This window comes from Penicillium solitum (assembly GCF_028829755.1).
Source record: "Penicillium solitum strain IBT 25940 chromosome Unknown utg000001l_segment0_segment0, whole genome shotgun sequence".
Taxonomy (NCBI): Eukaryota; Fungi; Ascomycota; class Eurotiomycetes; order Eurotiales; family Aspergillaceae; genus Penicillium; species Penicillium solitum.
In genome coordinates, this window is record NW_027072121.1 from 3,023,615 (window position 1) to 3,043,361 (window position 19,747).

A 19,747-nucleotide genomic window follows, 5' to 3' on the forward strand; every position below is an offset into this window, starting at 1 on the left:
GTCAACTTCAACACAAATTTTACGCTGTCAAGCTTTCTATCCCTATTTCCACTCCTTCTTCCCAACCATCACAGCTCATATAGCTTCTTGAATCTACTTTCAGACTGCGCCAGCAGCTCTTGAGGCTTACCCGACTCCACCACGCGTCCCTCATGGAGCACTACTACGCGGTCAAAATCGACGATCGTGTTGAGACGATGCGCCACAGAGATTATAGTACAACCCTGGAATTCATCTCGGATGATGGCCTGCATAATTCCATCGGTTTGGATGTCGACACTGTTTCCATTGTTAGCTCCTGCAGTTTTGGGTGGCTAGAAACCGCACAAGACTCACCTCGAAGAAACCTCATCCAACACCACAACCTTACTCTTTCGCAATAGACTCCTTGCCAGGCAAAACAGCTGTCGCTGACCATGACTCAAAAAGTCCCCAGCCATGATTGCACTCAGCCCGCCCTTCGCTTCGATCACAGGCCAGACCTGACATTTTTCCAAGACTTGGATCAAGATCTCGTCATCTTGTGTCGTCGCACCCCACGGGTCGAGGTTAAATCGCACTGTTTCAGAAGTAACCCAGTACGGCTCCTGTGTGATGATGTTGATGCGCTGGCGCAAGGCTTCGCGGGAAAGAAGAGCCAGGTCCAAGCCATCTATAGTTATGGAACCCTGACGGAATTCCAGGAGGTGAAAGAGCGAGGCAAGGAGCGAGGACTTGCCGCTACCGGTTCGGCCGCAGATGCCGATGTTCTGCCCGGGCTCGATCTTGAGAGACACGTCTTGGAGGACGAGTGAAGAAGCTTCACTGTATGAGGCGGCGAAGTTGTTGATATCGACTGCACCATGAGGAGGCCAAGTTGGCGCGGGAGAAACTGTCTCTAGGAGTTTGACTTCTGATTCGGTGGTATTGATAAATTCGCGTACGCGCGCGAGAGAACCGAGAGAAGTCTCCGTCATGCTCCAAAGTTGGACTAATTCGCAGAGGCTCTCGTTGAAGCTCATGATATTCAGCAGGCCTAGGCCGACCAGGGCGGGATGAACCGTGTCGCGAAGGGAGACGATTGTGCCAATTAAAAGGGTTCCGAGTCCGGCGACCAAGAGATTCAGCACAAGTGCAAGCCAGACCTGGATTGTTTTCAGAAGGTAAATGGGTCTCTGGCTATTGTCCAGTAGCTCAGAGTTTCGGGTGCAGAATGGCTCAATCCAGCCCAATGCTCGGATACTGACGAGGCCGGCGATGGTTTCTTGGAAGTGGGTGTACAGCGGGGCTTGTTGCTCCTGGCGCATGGCTCGGAGCTGACGAGAGGTCTGAAGGTAGAATCTTTGAATGGAGATGAGGACCAGAACGAGAAATGGGATAGTCGCTAGCAGGTACGATGCTGAAACTGCGATGAGACCAGCTCCAATCACAAAGAGTGCTAACTGCAACATAGTCCCAATCAGCACGCCTGGTAGTTCATTGTCGATAACGCCGAGGTCGTTGCTGAACCAGTTTAGCACTGTGCTTGAATCAGTGGAGGTGAAAAACGACAAAGGGGCCAGCAATACGGTGTGCAAGAGCCGCTGGTGGAGACCGTTCGATACTCGAGGGATGATGTTGAAGAACTGTCCCCAGACCAACAGAATGAGTGAAAGCAGGGAGATTACGGCTGTCAACCCCAGAGACCCCAGGAACCATGAGGTAGACACAATCGTTGAGTGATCGACCGGACTGGCGAAATAGTTAAGAAGCAGCCCGGGGGCCTTGATTGCAGTGACGTAGATCAAACTCCAAAGAGAAGCGAGTCCTATCGAGAATCGGCCTGCTGCGGCGAAATAATGTGTGATCGCCTTCCAATCTCCAATGTTCGACACTGGAGACTTAGTGGGGATATCATCTTCTTCCTCTTCATACGCCGTGTCAATCGCTGGCTGCTTTGCCAGTGTTTCTGCGCTATCAGATTGAGAGCTAGCTTCATCGGCACTCCTGGAATTGTCCTTGAAGCGGACAGAGAGACCAGCCACATACCCTCCGGTCTGTTGAACAAGGGTCTCATAAGTTCCTTGCTCGGCAATTGTTCCGTCTGTCGACAGTACGACAACCCAGTCAGCATGTGGCAAGCGGGCAACGGCATGGGTGACAAGAACAACACTGGTGTCCTGAGAGCGGAGGGGGCCTGACTGGGAGAAAAGTCTGCGGACAATCTCGTCTTCCGTGTCCGCATCTAAGCCGCTGAAAATATCATCGAGGACCAAGAGTTCTTTTCGCGCAAAGACCGCCCGAGCTAGGGCAAGACGGAGTTTTTGGCCGCCACTGAGGGCGATTCCATTGGTTCCTACTATGGTTCGGTCTTTGTTCGGTAGGTTGCTTATATCCGCTGAAAGGTCACAGCAGTGAAGTACCTCCCTATAGAAAGGCTCATTTTCAGATGAACTCCCACATATACCAGCCTTGATTGTTGAGTTGATAGTCCACGGTGTTTGGTCCGCAAATCCAACCGAGGGGGTCGACAGCCAAACGGTCCCAGACGATAAGGGAGTCTCACCAAGTATACCCTTCAGCAGAGTACTCTTCCCACAACCTGTGGGGCCAATTACCATAACCAGGGAGCCTCGTTTGACGCGGAGATCAAGATTGTGAAGCACCGGGCTTTCGTCCACCCATCCAAAAGAGGAATTCTGAAGAACCAAGATATCGTCCGTTCTCTGATCCGTCAAATTCTCATCGACCAGCCTAAAGGCCTCCGATTGCAGGATTCGACGCTCTTGTCGTGAAGGAGACAGAAGAAATTCCTGGATCCGACTGAAGCATCCGAGAGAGGCCACTAGCTCAGGGACTGTTTGGACCAGCATCATCAGCGGTGGTTCCAGGAGCTGAAGGATCGAGAGTATAGAAAACGCGGTGGGAATGTCCAATTGCTGTCCTGTGTACCGTTCCTGGAAGATGTAGATCGCAAACGTGGAAACCGGCGCAGCGATGCTGGTGACATTTTGAAAGACCACTTGAACAACAATCAGCCAACGGATCTTGCGTGCGACGTGGTTTTCCTGTACCCGCAAGCCCTGCACCAGACCACCAACAACGGAAGATAGCCCCAGAAGCTTGATGTTCCTGACTGCGCCCAGCATGGCTGCAGTAGAAGAGGTACGAGTTTGAATGGCGTCGATCCATATGGTCTGATATTTGGGAAATAACCGTGTGCAGACAGCCATGGCGATGACTGCACAGCCGAAGAAAAACCCAGGAGCAATGAAGCCAGGGCCTAGCTGAGTGTAAAGAAGGTATAAAGCGACCACCACCTCAATAGTTGCTGCAGAAGTATCGTGCAAGGTGCCGAAAGCCATCGTGATTCGCTCAACATCGGCGGAAATAAGGGTTAACGCAGCCTTCTCTTCCAGCTCGGTGATACTCAAATCCACGCTTTTCTGATAGATCAACGATACCAGTCCGCCTCGAATGCTGACAATGAATCTGTTTATCTGATGTTTGGAGGCTGCGCCAAGGACCGCGATACTGATATATACAAGAGCATATGTACTGACCAGGCGCCAACCAGACCCACCCTGGTGACCGATCGGGTTGTTCACGAAATCAGTGGTATTCCGAATCAACTGTGGCTGGAGGAACTTGACACCGATCAAAAGTAGCTGTGGTACACCTGAGGCCAGGATTTGCCATTTAAGGGCTGATAAAACCACTCGCAAGAGTCGGTTTGAACCCGCGTTGCGTTTTTGCTCCCATTGTCCCCGGAACTTGACTTCGAGATGCCGGGATGACAAGGCTGAATCTAGAGAATAAAGATCTCCGGGTGTGAGAGTGTTGAAAAAGCCGCGCCATAGCAGAGGGTTAATCCACCAGAGAAAGACCTTGCTATATGGGCTGCTGGTGTCGGCAGGACTGAGATCACGGTGGCTAGCGAGCAAAAGGTGTCGTTTGGGTAGGGCTTCAATGACAAGCGCAATTGACTTTACCACAACGAGGATGATGGAAATTGTTGAAATGGGGTCTATCGTTTTCTCCAAGGCCAGGGCAGATAGATTGTCAAGAGACAGCAGCGTCCTAGTCTGCAAGATGTCCAGAGGAAGGGTCACTCCAAAATAGAGGGCAATGATATTTGAAGGCGCGACTGATCGATCATGTTCATAGGCTGACAGAGCCAACAGAGCAATTCCAGCCACGAATTGGGACCCTGCGACCGGGGCAGCAATACTCCAGGGCTTCAATGTCCATAGAATCAAAACAGTCAGGCGCAAAGTGACCAAAATGGTAAGTACGATGAGCTTCCATCTTCGTACCCGGGATGGATTGACTTTGATAGGTTGGTGCTTGAGGTGGGAGACTCGAATGATGGCAGCGGCCAAGAACAGACTGGCTGCTGCAGCCTGGATAGACTGGCCATGGGGCCAGTCAAGAGATGAAATAAAATTGGACATATATAAAAGTCTGGTTTCTATAAATTTGATGATAGTCTGAAGGAGGTACACAACAAGTTATATACAAAAGAAAATGAGGCAGATACATTTCATAACTACAAAAAGGGGCTCCGGGCAGCCAGAAATATACCAAGCACGCAATGATGGCTTGTAGCTTAGGGATATTTAGGCCACCAGTCTCATGAAAGTCAGTGCTTATATGACTCCGTAGATAGAGCAGATGTAACGCTCCAGGGCCACTTAGATACCTAAGTCTTGGCGACTACGTATACTAGTGATCCATTAAGAACATTTGAACTCATAACGTATATATATCACACAATCTTGTTACTATGTCTCCTAGGCGTCAACAATCAAGGTCTGTAGTGTGTGGTATATGTTGATCTACACACTGGCCGCGCGTACCAGTCTGTCGCGAATGCTTCCGCCTACTATTTTATACCAGAGGAGGTGTACCTCTAGGAGTTGTCGATTCGTAGGCAAAGGACACGGACTATCAAAATTAGCCATGGGCCTCGGGATGTATGATCAATGCTTGTATGAGCTATACTTGATTGCAGATCTTCTGTTTCTACTTCTTTCTGTCTTGGTTGGAACTATTCTATAATAAATCCTTTAACAAGCTCTTGTTATTCTTGTATAATTATTGTAAGTATGTGCAATTTTGTCTAATATTAATATTAAAAACCAATGTGTCCCGGGCCTGGTGCAAATTCGCAACTCAAGGGCACAATCCCATCTTCATATCGCATAACGGAATTCCGGATTCTCTCGGTCTGTAAGGTCCAAGAATTCATGGTTCTCTGGAACGACATACGCATCACCCAATGACTCCTTCTCCCGGTCTCGTCGGCGATTCTCCCGTTCTGAGATCCACCAGATAAGGCACAGATCTAGCGTGATGATGAAATACAGGATGCAAATAGAGATCTTGGCCGGCAAATATCCCGGGGCATCCTTGGCTTGGAAGGTCTGTGGCGAGATGATGTTACCGACAGTGTATGCGATCGTCTGGATGCAGGACACGGTGATCTTCTTAGTTGAGCCAGCTACATTGGTACTGGTGAGTCCAAGAATTGTCGTCCATCCGATGGGAATACCTCCAGTGAGATAGTATCCAATAAGGGCCGGCACCTTGTCGGTTGTGGCCATCAAAATCGCACCCACGATTGCCAGGATATGGCCGACGATGCACCAGAAGAGTCGTCGCTGGGTCTTCATTGCCAGATAAGTCAGGCCAACCAGTGCAACCACCTCATAAGCACCCATAGGTGTCACAAGCAGAAGACTGTCCAATTTCGAGAAGCCCATGCCTGTTACCATGATGTTTCCAAAACTCGTGGCAATGGAGTTCGGTACATTTGCTGCCAGGACCCAAAAGGCGTAGAGCCAGGTGTGTGGGTCGGTAAGGGCTTCGTAAACCTGTGACTTTTTGAAGACATTGCTTCCGATACCCTGTCCGTTGCCCCGAAGACGCTCCGCGTGCATTGCCTTTTCTTCCTGGGACAAAAACCTTGCCGTTAGAGGGGAATCAGGCAGGAGGAAGAAGAAAAGAACACCGGTCACCACGGTCAGCAGGCCCAGGATGAGGAAAATAACCTGCCAACCTCGCAGGGCGGCGTTTGGGTCCGCACCGACGTGAGTTGCGACACCATATGCCACGTAGCCGCCGAACATCTGCGCGAATCCACACATGCCGAACCACACGCCGACACGGAAAGCCTGTTCATCCTTCTGGTACCACTGCGAGGTGAAGACGACCCAGGCGGGCACGATAGAGGCTTCTGCGGCGCCCAGAAGTGTGCGGCAGACCATTAGAGAGGCAAATGACTTGCATGCGGACATGCAGGCCAGGATGGTGCCCCAGATTGTGACGTTGACGGCAACGTATTTGGCCAAGGGGAATGCTTGCATGACGCGCATTGTAGGGAATGCGAACGCGAGCTGGCCGAAAAAGAAGATACTCGACACCCAGTTGAATTGGTTGCCCTGGAGGTTTGCTGACTCGCGCATTCCGGTGACACTGGCATAACTGATGGCGATTTTGTCCAGATACTGTAGGAAGTATACAATGCAAATCAGTGGCATAATATATAGATCGATTTTGCGCAATAGTCGTTTAGATGCCGCGGGATCGAGAACGCTCGGCAAACCGGCTTCCAGTAATTGCAGTGCTCCATCGCCTGTTGTAGACTGCACATGGGGGGGTTTTTCATCCAGTTTGGCCGAGACGCTCTTTTCTGGTGAAGATGTTGGAGCTGTCATCTTGACGGGAGTAGTGTAAGATATCCTCCAAGTGTAAATCCGCAGAAGAGCCTGGACAGATCCGCTGCTTAAGTAGAGACTGTGGAGTTGGCCGTTAATATCGATAGCCTAGCACGCCATCACCCTCCAACCTGTCACAATAACTACTTGTGGCGATTTGCTGGGTCATAGTGGGGACTTTTCAAGGGACTTTTCTAAGCGAGGACATTCATCTATCTCGATGAGTCTTGAGTCAGCGCCAGCAATATAGAAATTCCACAAAAAAAAGTCTTAAACATTTCAGCCTCTTTTTTTGAAGATTTCGATATGGCCCTAAAAAAGCATTAGGGTAAAAGGAAATGTACACAAGTACTCCGTACGGAGTACCCAGATTGCATTTGCCCTTTATGGAGTTAGTTGTCGTCGGGGCCATCCGCCTGGCCGGGCATCGAAGGGTTCACAGGGTCTGGGATCCACGTGAGTGGGGCCGAATATTACCGAATTATCGGGTATCTTTTGTACGGCAGGTCAATACAAAAGGTACACACTACAAAAGCACAACATCATTCTCAACTAGTTATCAAACTATATAACTATGTGTAGATGTAGCGAGGTTAATTGAAATACTACGACTGATTCTAAATATATGACATATAAAAGTGTAAAGCACACCTTGGGAAACACCACATATATATATTCCAAGGTTATATATAATTCATCACGTCTTCACATCATTCATCCGAATATAAACCCTCTATCCCTAATATAATAAATATACATACAATGAAACTGTAATCCAAGATACCACCGTAGACTGTTTAGGCAAGAATCAATTCCCATCCCAGCTCCTCGACGATATCTAACCAATGCACATTTCTCTGCCGACCCATCCCACTAAACCGAGCATCAAAATTAGTATCCTGTCTCGCCCACAAGATCCCCAATAACTCCTTTGCACGCCTAACATTCCCAATCCCAAAGTTATCCTGTAGCTTGCCCAAAGAACGAAGCACAACCTCTCTGTCCGCTACGTCATCACTCTCACACCCGGATATAAAGAGCGGGAACGTGAGCGCCGAGTACTCGCAGTGATCACCTAGCGGCAAAGTTTCAATGCGGCCAAGACAGCGGTAGACGGCGACATTTTTCGGCGTAGAGATGAGAGAGACCCAGTCTTGTGCTGAGAGAGATGGGTTCCCCTCTAGCTGGGCGTTGACAATAATACCAGGGCTGGCCGCGGGAGAGGTATCCGGGGTTCTGCTAATGCGCTCCATGATTGAGTGGAGGTAGACAAATCCTGCGTCGCGGAAACATTCAGCTACGACTTGAAGTCGCGTTAGGGTTGCTGGTGATGTCCCTTGGGGAATTATGAAGGGGGTTGCAGTGTGAGACCAAGTGAGGAGGGATTCGTTTCTAGGATGGGGTATTAGTACGGATCCAATGGATTATCTTTTGTGGTCATCTTTTGTGATCACAGAGAGAGACAAACATGGATGCAACACTGAGTCGAAGAGCCAACGTATCAGCCTGGAGAGAAGGCAGCTCTGCGATGCGTGCACATAATTTAAGGAGTTCCTCTGTGTATCCAATATATATGTCCAATTTTGGGATACCGATATCACTGTCGACAGCAATATCTGTAGCAGTGATACAGTTGCGGTTGCTGATCCGGGCCATATGATAGGCATATACAAATCTAGATATTGATAAATTATGTTAGTGTTCGAAAATTTAGGTTGTAGGTTGTCACACATACAGTCCACGCAGGAACTCAGCTGCATCTCGATCCATTGAAGCAAATCCACCGCGTGAAACGATCAGACGTTGCAATGCATTGAGATGCACAACCCATTGCTTAACGCTTCCCCGCACAATCTCGTACTTGCATAGTAGACCGACTGCTAGCATGGCATCATCAGGGAACACCTCCGTTGAACACCTATCTAGTGCTGTGCGGAGTCCGTTGAGCGTTCCACTATAGTATTTGACTGCAGCCGTACGTGCCCCAAAGCCATGGGAGCGATTTGCTAGATGAAGAGCAGAGACGGCACATACGGCCTTCATTAGTAGAGGTGATGACATTGCCCTGGGAATCAACATCGACCGAAGGGGATTATCATGGCTCTCTAGATTTGATAGCAGTCGAGATCCCTGCTCCATGTGATATTGGAGGTAGTGAGTCTCATGTGTTGAGAGATGACTGATATATCCCTGAGGTTGTGGGATCACCGCGACAGAGCTATCCAAATCAATATCCGGACCAGGAGTGTATTCTTCTACATCCTGAACCGGACTAATAGGTGCCTCAAAAGGAGGTACATATTCCCGAGGAGAAGATGGAATAGACCAGCTCAGGGAAGTCCCCGCCCCAGGAGACAAACGAGTCTGGAGCCACGCATCTGAGGGTGGGGACGGTGCAGGCGAAGGGAATTGAGACGGCGAGGATGCACTGAGTCGTCGGCGCTTTGAAGTGTCTGTCTGCGAGAATACCTGCGCAGATGGACTTAGTGGCTCTACCCATATAGAGCCATATCCTTCACATGTCCGGCCTTGCTTGAGACAATTGTTGCAACTAATCAAATTAGTAAGGAAACTTAAAGTTAAGTTCTAGCACACACCTTGGTTTGGTCTTATCACAGGCCTTGCGCCTTTTTTTGCAGGTTATGCATCCTGAGCGAGTCCATGCCGTGCCAGATTGCCGTGTCCTACTCTTCTTCGGGGCGGGAGTGGGCTGGCCGGGTGTGAAGGAAGACGACTGCGTCGAGCCATTCGGAGGAAAGGCATTCATAGTGTCAAGGAGCACCTGGGTGATATGGAGATTCTCTAACAGGCACTAGTGACGGCATGCTTATCGCAAATATTGGACAAATTCAGACAAGCATGCGCTGCTGCTGCTGCAGATGATAGGTAACCGGCTCGATTTCATCGGAGAGATATCGATAGCAAATTGCACTAAACCAAATTGGGACAATTTCACGCCAACCCCATGTTCACGTGAACTTTCCAAATGTGGGCTAAAGGTCATGTGACTTTACACTTTAAATGATCTCCTCTCATTCCATCTCGACAGTGAATAGGGAATATTAGTTTAGATAATTGAGATAAATCTAGTAAAAGTATTTTGAGCAAATCGAGGGAGTATATTCACTGTGTGTTTTGCCTCGTATATCCATGTTCAATCCATGTTGCCCTAATCTCAGAGCCAAGACTCCGCTTCTCCAACTATGCTGGCTTCTTTCCCAATTAGGCAAGTCCAGCCAGACCTTATGTAACCCGATAAGATCCCCAGGCCCCCCAGTACCCCGATTACAACGAGATATTTAAGTGCAGGCATTGGGTCTAATTCTCTCATTCAATAATTTACCTGCCTTTTTCACTTGTCTCCTCTCACTTCTCCGTGGATTCGTGTTATTTCCTCTCTAACACCTCTCACAGCCGCCTCATATCTTTACCCCAGAAGTGTACCCCAACACCGCCAAAATGGTGACCAACCACGGCCCGCACCCATTTGACCCAATCACACCGGAGGAGATCAAGCTCGCCGTACGCATCCTTGAGGCGACCTTCCCAGGCGTCTCTCTGCGCTACAAACGCATTGATATCAATGAGCCCATTAAGAAGGATGTTATCGCATACATTGAAGCAGAGCGTTTACGGCGCCCGCTGCCCCCACCTCCGGCCCGTCTCCTCTATGTGCTGTTCCACCGTTTGGACACTGGCGCATTCTACAAGGCCATCCTCAATGCCGACAAGCGCACCATTGTCTATGCCAAGGAGCTTCCCAAGGAAGTTCAGGTAAGCAGAGCATCTCCCCGAAAGCAAGCAATGGGTTAACTAATTCTTCTATTTTATAGGGTCCCATCGACATCGATGAAATTGCCGGAATCGAAGAGATGTGCATGAAGCACCCCGCCGTACTGGCCGAGATCGAGAAATTGCAACTACCCGCGGGCATCACTGTCTGCAACGACCCTTGGATGTATGGCACAGACAGTGACAACGAGGATCGACGGCTCTTCCAATGCTTCATGTACATGGTTGAAGTGGATCATCCCCAGAACAATCACTACTCTCTGCCTTGCAAATTCTCCCCGGTGTTCGACGGTCTCACTCATGAGTTGATCCGCATGGACTACCTACCCGGTGGTGCTGATTTCGAGACTACAACTACCCAGCCTTGGAAGCCTGTCAAGACAGTCCAGTACGCCCACGACCTCTTGGATGAGCCTCTTCGCACCGATCTCAAGCCCTACATTGTGCAACAGCCCGAGGGTCCTTCCTTTTCGGTGGATGGCAACTCCGTCTACTGGCAGAAGTGGCGCTTCAGGGTCGGCTTCAACGCCCGTGAAGGTCTGATTATCTACAACGTCACATATGACAACAGAAACCTCTTCTATCGTTTGGCTGTTTCTGAGATGACTGTTCCCTATGGAGGTAAGTGGGATTGGAGCCCCTATCACACCTAACTCCTAGCGGATCTAACTAACATGAATTTAGATCCCCGAGCCCCCTACCACCGCAAGCAGGCGTTTGATGTCGGCGACACTGGTTTTGGTATGAATGCCAATCAGTTGGCTCTTGGATGTGACTGTCTCGGCCATATCAAGTATTTTGATGGCTACCGCAACGACTCTAAAGGCAACCCACTGCAGCTGAAGAACGTGATTTGCATGCACGAACAAGATAACGGTTTGCAGCACAAGCACACTAACTATCGGTCCGGTGCTGCTACCGTTGTGCGCAACCGCCAGTTGGTTCTGCAGATGATTTGCACTGTAGCCAACTATGAGTACATCTTCAACTACATCTTTGATCAAGCCGCCAATGTCGAATTGGAAGTCCGGGCTACTGGCATTCTTTCCACCGTCCCATTCGACAACGAGAACGGCCAAACCGTCCCTTGGGGTACCAACGTCGGTCCTGGTGTTATGGCTCCCTTCCACCAGCATATGTTCTCCCTGCGGGTTGACCCTGCTATTGATGGATTTAAGAACACCGTCTACTACGAGGACAGCGTTCCTATGCCAGAAGACGAGAAGAACCCCTACCTTGTGGGCTATACCTCTGAGTCTACCGTGATGCGCACGGCAGGCACAGCGAACACCAGCGTGGATCGCCACCGCGTCTTCAAGATCCGCAATGACAACATTACCAACCCAATTACCTACAAGCCTGTTGCATACAAGCTTATGGCTGCTCCCAGCCAAATGCTTCTGGTCAGTAAGAATGCCCACGGCTTCCGCCGTGCTGAGTTTGCCACCAAGCCGATCTGGGTCACCAAGTACCAGGACGATGAACTGTACGCCGCAGGCGAATTCACCAATCAGAGCCGGCGCGCCGAGGGCGTCGAGACTTGGGTGCAGCGCAAGGAGAACACAGAGAACGAAGACGTCGTCCTTTGGCACAGTAAGCATTCCTCTCCGCGATTTTATCTGTACTGTATAACTAACAAACTCCTGCAGCCTTCGGTCTTACCCACAACCCTCGCATTGAGGACTTCCCCGTCATGCCGATGGAGCGCATCAGCGTCATGCTGAAGCCCGATGGCTTCTTCAACAAGAACCCGGCTCTTGACGTCCCGCAATCCTCCCAGTTGTTCAACAAATCTTCACTCCATCCCGAGGAGCAGCCTTCTGCCTGTTGTGCCGGAGCTTCGTCTGCTGGATCCAAGGCCAAGCTGTACAAGCGCGTTGACTAGTTCGCTTTCTTTTGACTCGTAGATACCCAATACCCCGTCCCACGGTTCATACACCTATTCTTGGTTTCAGAGGGTGTGTTTTGTCGATATGAATCGGCTTGGTGACTTCATTTGCTTTTTTCTTTTTTTATCTTTTTCATTTTCGCCCTTTTCGGTTCCATCAATCAATCAATCAAATTTCAATTAACCTGTTGTAGTCTAACTAGTTGTGTATGGCTATTCCAGCGCTTCATCCAACTGAAACAAGAACTCGAAGCCAAACGCCGAGTTTGGATTGCTGCTAAGAGTATATAGATACTGATCGTAAAGCGTGTGAATCAGTCTGTTCCTATATTCCGTAAAAACCATAAATCTATACCTCTATCTAAGAATATTAAATCATTGCAGGGGAATGGACAGCATCATAAGAATTACCCATAGTCCCATCACTCCCCAAAATGACATTTTTCAAAGCCTGGTATTGCCCATCTCTCCATCCACTCGCATTTTAGAATATCCTGCGCAGTTAGCCGATTTTCCGGCTTAAAAGACACCATCGATCACAACATATTCCTAACAGCAGCTTTCCCTTCTTTTCCTTCTACGTCAAAGCCTGGCATTCCGACCTGTTGCGGTGGGGAGTTGAGTGTGCTTTCCAAAGCGGCCTTCCCAAGGCTTCACATGTCGACCTTGATTTGGTTTTCCACTTTCATCAAAACATTGGTGGCGGACCGTACTGGTAAGTCCCCTCGAGTATCAACCCCTGCTCGGCTGTGATCTCGTCTGGTGTGGCAAGTATGTCCTCCAACAACGGGCACATATTCCAAAGTGGATTTCAGCGGGATTATGGCATTCTCCATCACTTGAAAAGGTTCTTAACTATCTTTAACTACCTGCTTCTAGGCACAATGTCGGTGGATATGGGGTTGCTTTGAACTTTGTTTACCCCGGAGATCAGCTCTCCGCTTTTTTCTTTTTAAGAATGACAGATCCCTCGGCTATTGAAAATCAACCTGACACTCGCAGCTTGCCAACAATATTATCATACCATGCTGCCTGCAGCAATTTCTTGAAAGAGAATCATGAGAAAAAACCGGGCTTGCCAGCCCTGTAGGGCCAGAAAGGTATATATATCATCCAACCATCGATCAAACTTCTGTTCCCACACGATATTTGTTGGTATTGGACAACTAAGTCGGCGATACTAGGTCAAATGTGATGGACTGCAACCAATATGTGCTATCTGCGGTTCCCAGAAGCGGACATGCACATACAACCAAGATAGACGCCAGATTTCCCGTGTATCGCGAGAAACGATCGTGCTTTTGGAAACAAGACTAGCGCAGGTGGAGGAGTCGGTACAACGTTTGGGCCAGGATTATGCAAAACCATCCCGCCAGTACTTATCTACCTTTTCAGGGGACACCGATTTGTCTCCTCCCAGTCCCATCACATTTGGAAGGCAATTTAGCCCCCAGATTGACACGGCAGCTAGTGTCAGTAGTTTGTCAAGAACCTCAACCTACATCGAGCCCGATCCACAAGACCATGTATCCTGTATTCATGGCGGAGATGAGGTCATTGAGGGATCTGGGGGGATTCGGTTTCGCCAGGGGCGGCGCAATCGCTCCCTGTCAAAGTGCACGCGTTGGTACAGAAAGAAGGGCGCACCGCTGTATACGGGCCGTCGTCGACGTTTTGCATAGAGTCTCAACCGCAATCACGTCGAGAATTGTCCCCAACCGAGAATTCAAATGCCCAATGGATTATGCCTCGGTCGCCCAGGGCGGAGCACGATGACACGGTCGCAGCAATCCGTGGTCGAATCTTTGCCTACGCGGCCCTTGAGAGGCAGAAAGAATGGACTTACATGACTGAGCGAAAATTTGATCTGGATGGCTTACAATTTGACATGGCATGGCACCTACTCCAGCTTCATTGGAATCACCACCACTTGGCCTACCTCCTCACATATCGGCCTGCATTGATGCACAGTCTTGCCACTGATGGTCCGTATATTAATAAGCTTCTGCTGAACGCGATCTATCTGTCGTCTGCACTCAGTAGCGATCGCAAGGAACTCCTTGATGACATAAATGACCGGCAGTCTCTTGGACAGAGATTTTACCGGCGTTTTCAACAACTATTGCTGCCGGAACTAGAGAGATCCAGTATCGCCAGTGCCGTGGCTCTCCTCACTGTAGGATCGAGCCTTGTATCAAGTGGACGACAGACCGCTGGCTGGCACTATTCAGGTCTCGGTTACCGGATGATAGTTGATCTGGGTCTGCACGTCAGCACCAATCAAATACACACCCCAGATCCCCTGTTCTTGTCACCAAAGCAGTTTGAAATGACTGAGGTGGAACAAGAGATACGGCGAAGAGTGTTCTGGGGTGCTTACATCAATGATAAGTTCCAGTCACTTTATTTTGGGAGGCCCCCAGCACTAGTTACTATAGGAATAGAGCCATCGCGGTCATTTCTCGATACGTACGACGAGCTGGATATCTGGACACCCTACCAGGACACCAAAACAACAGGCTCACCTTCGTCCCACTACGCACCACAGCCTGCGTATGCCATTTCGACCTTCAACAGCTTGATTGACCTCGCCGACATTATGGCCGATATTGTTGACCAGATTTACAGCCCTAAAGTTCGATTGATATCGAAAGAAAAGGCCCTACATGAAGTAGAGAGAATACAATGCAATCTTGAGTTGTGGGCCAATTCACTACCAAGTCACCTTCTATACGACCCCAAAAACGACCTTCCGCCACCAGCCCATCGATTCAATCCGCCGTAAGTGGGAGATTTCCATCGTCCTTCTTCTTTTTGATGGGTGACTCTTGTATCTCTGTCCACTAACAGGATCTTAAAAATACCCCAGAATGTGTTTTCACATGCTCCACATACTCCTACACCGTCCATTCCTACCACAAGGCCATCTACAACACTTTTCACTCGACGAGCAAGAGCCACGAAGGAGATGTAGATCGGCCGCATTCCAAATATACGAACTTGCAAAGTCTTACCGCCGAGCATATACGCTTCGGCGAGCCACATATATGTTCTCCTATGCCTTATTCTCAGCCGCATCTATTGTCGCATTCAAATCCAGCGACACTGAGCCAACAGACAGCATGTTGCAGAAGGAAGTTGCAGGATTCCTATGGGCTGCCCTGAAAGAGCTGCAGAATGGCGCCAACTTTGGACTTACCAAACCCATGATGATTATTCGGTCATTGTTCGAACATGCAGGGCTCAATCTCGAGACTATTACCAATCAACCAAGCTATCATAGAGATTTGGCGCCTTCAAATAATCCACGCCAACATCGACCCTTCGAGCATAACGATCAGACTGTAGACTTGGAAGTGCATGATCACGCGGCTGGCTCCCTCGGAGGGACTGAATTCGAAACAATGTTTCGAGACTTGATATCGGGGGCTTTTGATGGAGTGATGAACATGGGCGATCCGAATCTAGACGAAGATTCAAGTGTTCTCTATGGCTTGTTCCGATGAGATTGTTTTGTCAAAGCTTCACTCTTCTCGTAGTCAATTTCTCTGGGGTATGGGCCGATCCATTCGAAGTTGAGGATTTTGAATATGTAGTCTTGACGGTAGACCAACTTTTGTCCAACATATGGGTTTTCACCCTATGTTGTAAACCAGTCTCTGCATATAAGATACATAGCAAAATAATAATAATAATAATAATAATACCCGATAGCTAGGCAATTAAGAGTCAAAACTGAGGCCATACGCTTATGTAGTGCCTCGAGAACCCGCCCCGTTGGGAGGCTAGTATTATAATTCCACTTATTCACCAAATTCCGTTGTTCCATTCTTTGGATTTTGTCTTTATCTACCGTACTATTGAACCGGTATATTACTTTGAAGGTCAAGATTACTATGAGAGTTTCCGTCATCAATTTTCGATGGAAAGTGACCGCTCTCTGAGGGATCCCTACTTAAACGTATACATTTTGACCCCCGTGAAATAACACAAAGTGGGCGCACATTATTTAGTTCTGTAGATGCTTATCACTGCATTGAAAATGCTTCAGTGTTAATTTGTAGGACAAACTGATCCCTTTGTGTGAAGAGTGTTACTATCTAAAATTGATTGCCCATCTTTCTATCAAAAGATCGCCATGGCGTTCGGTGGCGTCGCAACAGCACCCGTGTAGTTTAATGGCGACGAGGTGAAGAAAAAGGACCATCTTCCCAATGTTCTACATTTCTCGGCCAGAGCATCCAATTCGAACAGTTCTCCAATCGGCGTTCCCCATCCAGAAAGCAGAATCGGATGCAGCATCCACTCTGGATCGACAGGCGCTGTTAATCCAAGTTTGGTTAATTCATGAGTCTCGCCAAGTTCTTCAAAGATATCCAACGTACGAATACATTCAAAGGCAGGAGAATCCGCAGCCACAGCAGCAAACTGTTGTTTCCAGAGCCACTCGGCTGTCTCTCGAGATTGTTCAATTCCAGGAAAGGTACCATCTTTGGCGACGGATTCCCTGCCAGACCGATCCAGCTTCGCGTACGTCGCTGTAAATCCTGTGGAGTATAGAATCGTCAATTAAGCGCAAGAGCCTTTCTGTGTGGGGTGGAAAGATGGGTTCCCGCTCATACCAGTTCTGAGAAATAATATATCTCCGGGGTGTATGATAACATTTTGCTCGGCGATGATCTTCTTGATGTCGGCCAGATTGCATGCATGGCTGCCCACGGCGTTGTACTCCATCCTATTCTTGAGAGACCAGGAGTAGTAATCTACTAGCACTCCGCGGCCAACAATACCACGCTGCCAATTAGAACAAGCACCCACTGTGCTATGAATGTCTTCGTGAATGTCATCCTGCGTTACTCTGAAACAAATATTAGCATCATTCATGTTCCCCTTGGCATTGAAATTTGGCTATACATACCCGTTGTAGAACTTGGCATCTTTTTGATAAGCAAAATGACGGAAGCTGTCCCACTGAGAGCTCCCTTGAGTGTTGAAGGTAATCTGTGCGTAAGTACTGATTAGCCTTGTACATAGATAGATGTATATTGCTACGTAAACAGCTTTGAGACTCACCACGTCGTCATTGATCACCCGGGGAGCTTTATTGATTATCTTACGCTCAAATGGTTGTCTGCCTAGAAGAGGGGGGTTGATTTGATCCAACGGAAGGCTAGTGAATGGATGAAATAAATTAGAACAAACGATTCTGCTCAAGGATATTCCTAAGATTGACTTACTTCAATGAAATTCGCACCCCGGTTTTTAACTCGCTACTGGCAGCTTGCAACACTTTCTCATCGGTGAGATAGTTTAGCGACCCAAGTTGACTATTTTCCCAAAGGCCCCATGCAGAATGCGGAGGGTCTCCTTTTCGGAGAGGAAGTTCATCGAATTGACAGACTTTCATTTTCACGTTCAAATTTGGTTGTTTAGAAGATGGAAGATGGGAGATGGGAGGACCAGGGGTTGATCTCTGTGAATATTTTATTCTGTCTTTCTTAAATAATGGGCAACATTTATAAATCAATCCAATCTGGGATGTACATATTTCAGTATTCCAATATCCGAGGAAGTGGTGCATATGGTCAGTCTCGGAGATCAGACTTCCGGAAGCCAGCACCGCATGGATGCCCCGGTCTTGCTATAGCCGATCTACGTATTAATATGGAGTATATAACCTACCAATAAATGCAATATCTGGATCCCAAACACTCAGTGGACATATTTTCCGATATTACTTACCGCGCCACAATGACTGCCGGACTTCTTCGTGTTTGGCTCGAGCCTCAAGATTCTGTTGAGGTCATCTCGTTTCAGGAGTGGAGAAAGACCGCCTTCTCTGAAATCCCCGGTGTTTCCACAGTCGATATCCTGACGGCCACAGATAAAGTTGAGGGTCCCAACATTTACGGATACGAAAACGCCTACCACCTTGACAAGATAGAATCCATTGATGATTCATTGGTTACTTCGCTTTGCTCCGCTTCTGCACAGTTTGTTAAGCGCAGCGACTGGCAGGTTTACGAGGAAATTTCCTACGATAAACGCAATGACCTAGGACGGCGTTTGACTGGGACAGTCTTTGTCACGGTGGGAATGTCACCCATTGAGACTCCAGAGAATCTCACCGATTATCACGATTGGTACAAGAAGGAGCATATGCCAATCTTGTCTGAGGTTCCTGGATGGCGGACAGGGAGTCGGTACAAACGTGTTTCCTGTTTTGGGGACGACGCTGAATTCGCTGCGCCGTACTTGGCTATTCACCAATACGATGAACAAAATGGACTTGGTGGAGAACAATGGCAAAAGTCCGTTAACTCTTTGTGGACCAAGCGTGTCATGTCCAATTTGAGTGCTCCGAATCATCGCCGTACGTGGAAATTGGCTTACGAGTGAATTCGTCTGAAGCCTGTTGGAAAGCAATGTCTTGTCTTCTATGCAGATTTTCTTGTTTCAACAGTTGGACCATACCATTCACAGCCCAAATTCTTTTTCTTTTTCAAATCTCTCCCAATACACTCTGAGCTACGTAGTTTGATTTGGCTGTCAGACTTCCTGCCAGCAAAGATAGAGTCGTAGTTTGCTCCCTTTGGCGTCAACATTCCTCTGTCGGTCTGCCCTTTGATTCCCAACAACGTTACATTTCGCTTTGAATGTAATAGAACGAGAATGGTTCTTTTAAGTCTAAGGGATAGAGAGGGTATGAGTTACAGCGTGAAAATAAGAAAGTCACCAGCATTCAGTCAGAAAAAATATGATTGAATACTAGACATGTAAGACCCGAGCCATGGCTTTGAACAGTATCATCTATGTCACCGATTCATATACCCAATTCCCCCTTCCAGCCAATGAGTGATACGCGGTGGATGGAGAAAACTTTCCTCAATCGACCTGGAAGTAATAATAAATGTTAGTAAATGGATGGGTCGAGGTAATTATGTAAACTCACTGCAGGCCAGACACAAGAGCAGAGGATCTATGAGCGTGGTAGGCTGCATCATCTGTGAATCGACCAAATACGACGACATCTTGGTTGTCTTGTTTTGCAGCATGCTCGAGAACCCAAAAGCTGAGCGTTCCATGCTGCTCATAGGAGAGAGCATGAGAAGCCACCTGACGTAACGCTTGTAACAAATCTGCCCTCTGTTCCTGCAGAGGAGAGTACTCTAGAATAGTGATAACCTGCGACCCCCTACGTCCTTGGAAGACACAGCCTTTCTCGCGGGACATAAATCCAACCTCACACGGTTGAAGAATGTCGAGAACAAGGGGCTCGGTGAGGATATCATCCTCCACCATGGCCTTTCTCATTGCTTTGTAAGGATCACTGGAACGGTGTATCTGAAGATGCGCATCTTCATCCTCGTACCTTGAATTATATTAATAA

The 19,747-nt window shown here is 48.4% G+C and overlaps 8 protein-coding genes across 8 annotated transcripts; 3 read left to right on the forward strand and 5 right to left on the reverse strand.

Annotated features, from left to right (window-relative positions):
- Positions 1-68: 68 nt before the first annotated feature.
- On the reverse strand, positions 69-4,412 carry N7455_001159 (uncharacterized protein; the record flags this gene model as incomplete). Its single annotated transcript, XM_040951288.2, has 2 exons — positions 69-279; positions 337-4,412. 2 exons carry the CDS (start codon positions 4,410-4,412, stop codon positions 69-71), a joined length of 4,287 nt encoding a protein of 1,428 aa, XP_040817600.2.
- A 741-nt stretch (positions 4,413-5,153) lies between these two features.
- Positions 5,154-6,677, reverse strand: N7455_001160 (uncharacterized protein; the record flags this gene model as incomplete). Its single annotated transcript, XM_040951812.2, has 1 exon — positions 5,154-6,677. The coding sequence occupies one exon, from the start codon at positions 6,675-6,677 to the stop codon at positions 5,154-5,156; it is 1,524 nt and encodes a 507-aa protein (XP_040818073.2).
- Positions 6,678-7,474: 797 nt separating this feature from the next.
- Positions 7,475-9,444, reverse strand: N7455_001161 (Zn(II)2Cys6 transcription factor; the record flags this gene model as incomplete). The annotated part of the gene is made up of 4 exons (XM_040951140.2): positions 7,475-8,069; positions 8,146-8,352; positions 8,413-9,228; positions 9,275-9,444. 4 exons carry the CDS (start codon positions 9,442-9,444, stop codon positions 7,475-7,477), a joined length of 1,788 nt encoding a protein of 595 aa, XP_040818088.2.
- Positions 9,445-10,099: 655 nt separating this feature from the next.
- Positions 10,100-12,374, forward strand: N7455_001162 (uncharacterized protein). The gene is made up of 4 exons (XM_040951496.2): positions 10,100-10,451; positions 10,511-11,090; positions 11,154-12,062; positions 12,119-12,374. The coding sequence occupies exons 1-4, from the start codon at positions 10,137-10,139 to the stop codon at positions 12,352-12,354; spliced, it is 2,040 nt and encodes a 679-aa protein (XP_040818058.1). The 5' UTR covers positions 10,100-10,136; the 3' UTR covers positions 12,355-12,374.
- Positions 12,375-14,101: 1,727 nt separating this feature from the next.
- On the forward strand, positions 14,102-15,863 carry N7455_001163 (fungal specific transcription factor domain-containing protein; the record flags this gene model as incomplete). The annotated part of the gene is made up of 2 exons (XM_040951038.2): positions 14,102-15,138; positions 15,227-15,863. The coding sequence occupies 2 exons, from the start codon at positions 14,102-14,104 to the stop codon at positions 15,861-15,863; spliced, it is 1,674 nt and encodes a 557-aa protein (XP_040817859.2).
- Positions 15,864-16,482: 619 nt separating this feature from the next.
- N7455_001164 (uncharacterized protein) lies at positions 16,483-17,764 on the reverse strand (the record flags this gene model as incomplete). The annotated part of the gene is made up of 6 exons (XM_065603952.1): positions 16,483-16,679; positions 16,743-16,904; positions 16,980-17,215; positions 17,276-17,358; positions 17,431-17,527; positions 17,595-17,764. The coding sequence occupies 6 exons, from the start codon at positions 17,762-17,764 to the stop codon at positions 16,483-16,485; spliced, it is 945 nt and encodes a 314-aa protein (XP_065462443.1).
- A 344-nt stretch (positions 17,765-18,108) lies between these two features.
- On the forward strand, positions 18,109-18,756 carry N7455_001165 (uncharacterized protein; the record flags this gene model as incomplete). Its single annotated transcript, XM_040951703.2, has 1 exon — positions 18,109-18,756. The coding sequence occupies one exon, from the start codon at positions 18,109-18,111 to the stop codon at positions 18,754-18,756; it is 648 nt and encodes a 215-aa protein (XP_040818336.2).
- A 549-nt stretch (positions 18,757-19,305) lies between these two features.
- N7455_001166 (putative quinol monooxygenase) lies at positions 19,306-19,659 on the reverse strand (the record flags this gene model as incomplete). The annotated part of the gene is made up of 1 exon (XM_040951893.2): positions 19,306-19,659. The coding sequence occupies one exon, from the start codon at positions 19,657-19,659 to the stop codon at positions 19,306-19,308; it is 354 nt and encodes a 117-aa protein (XP_040818280.2).
- Between the last annotated feature and the right edge of the window lie 88 nt (positions 19,660-19,747).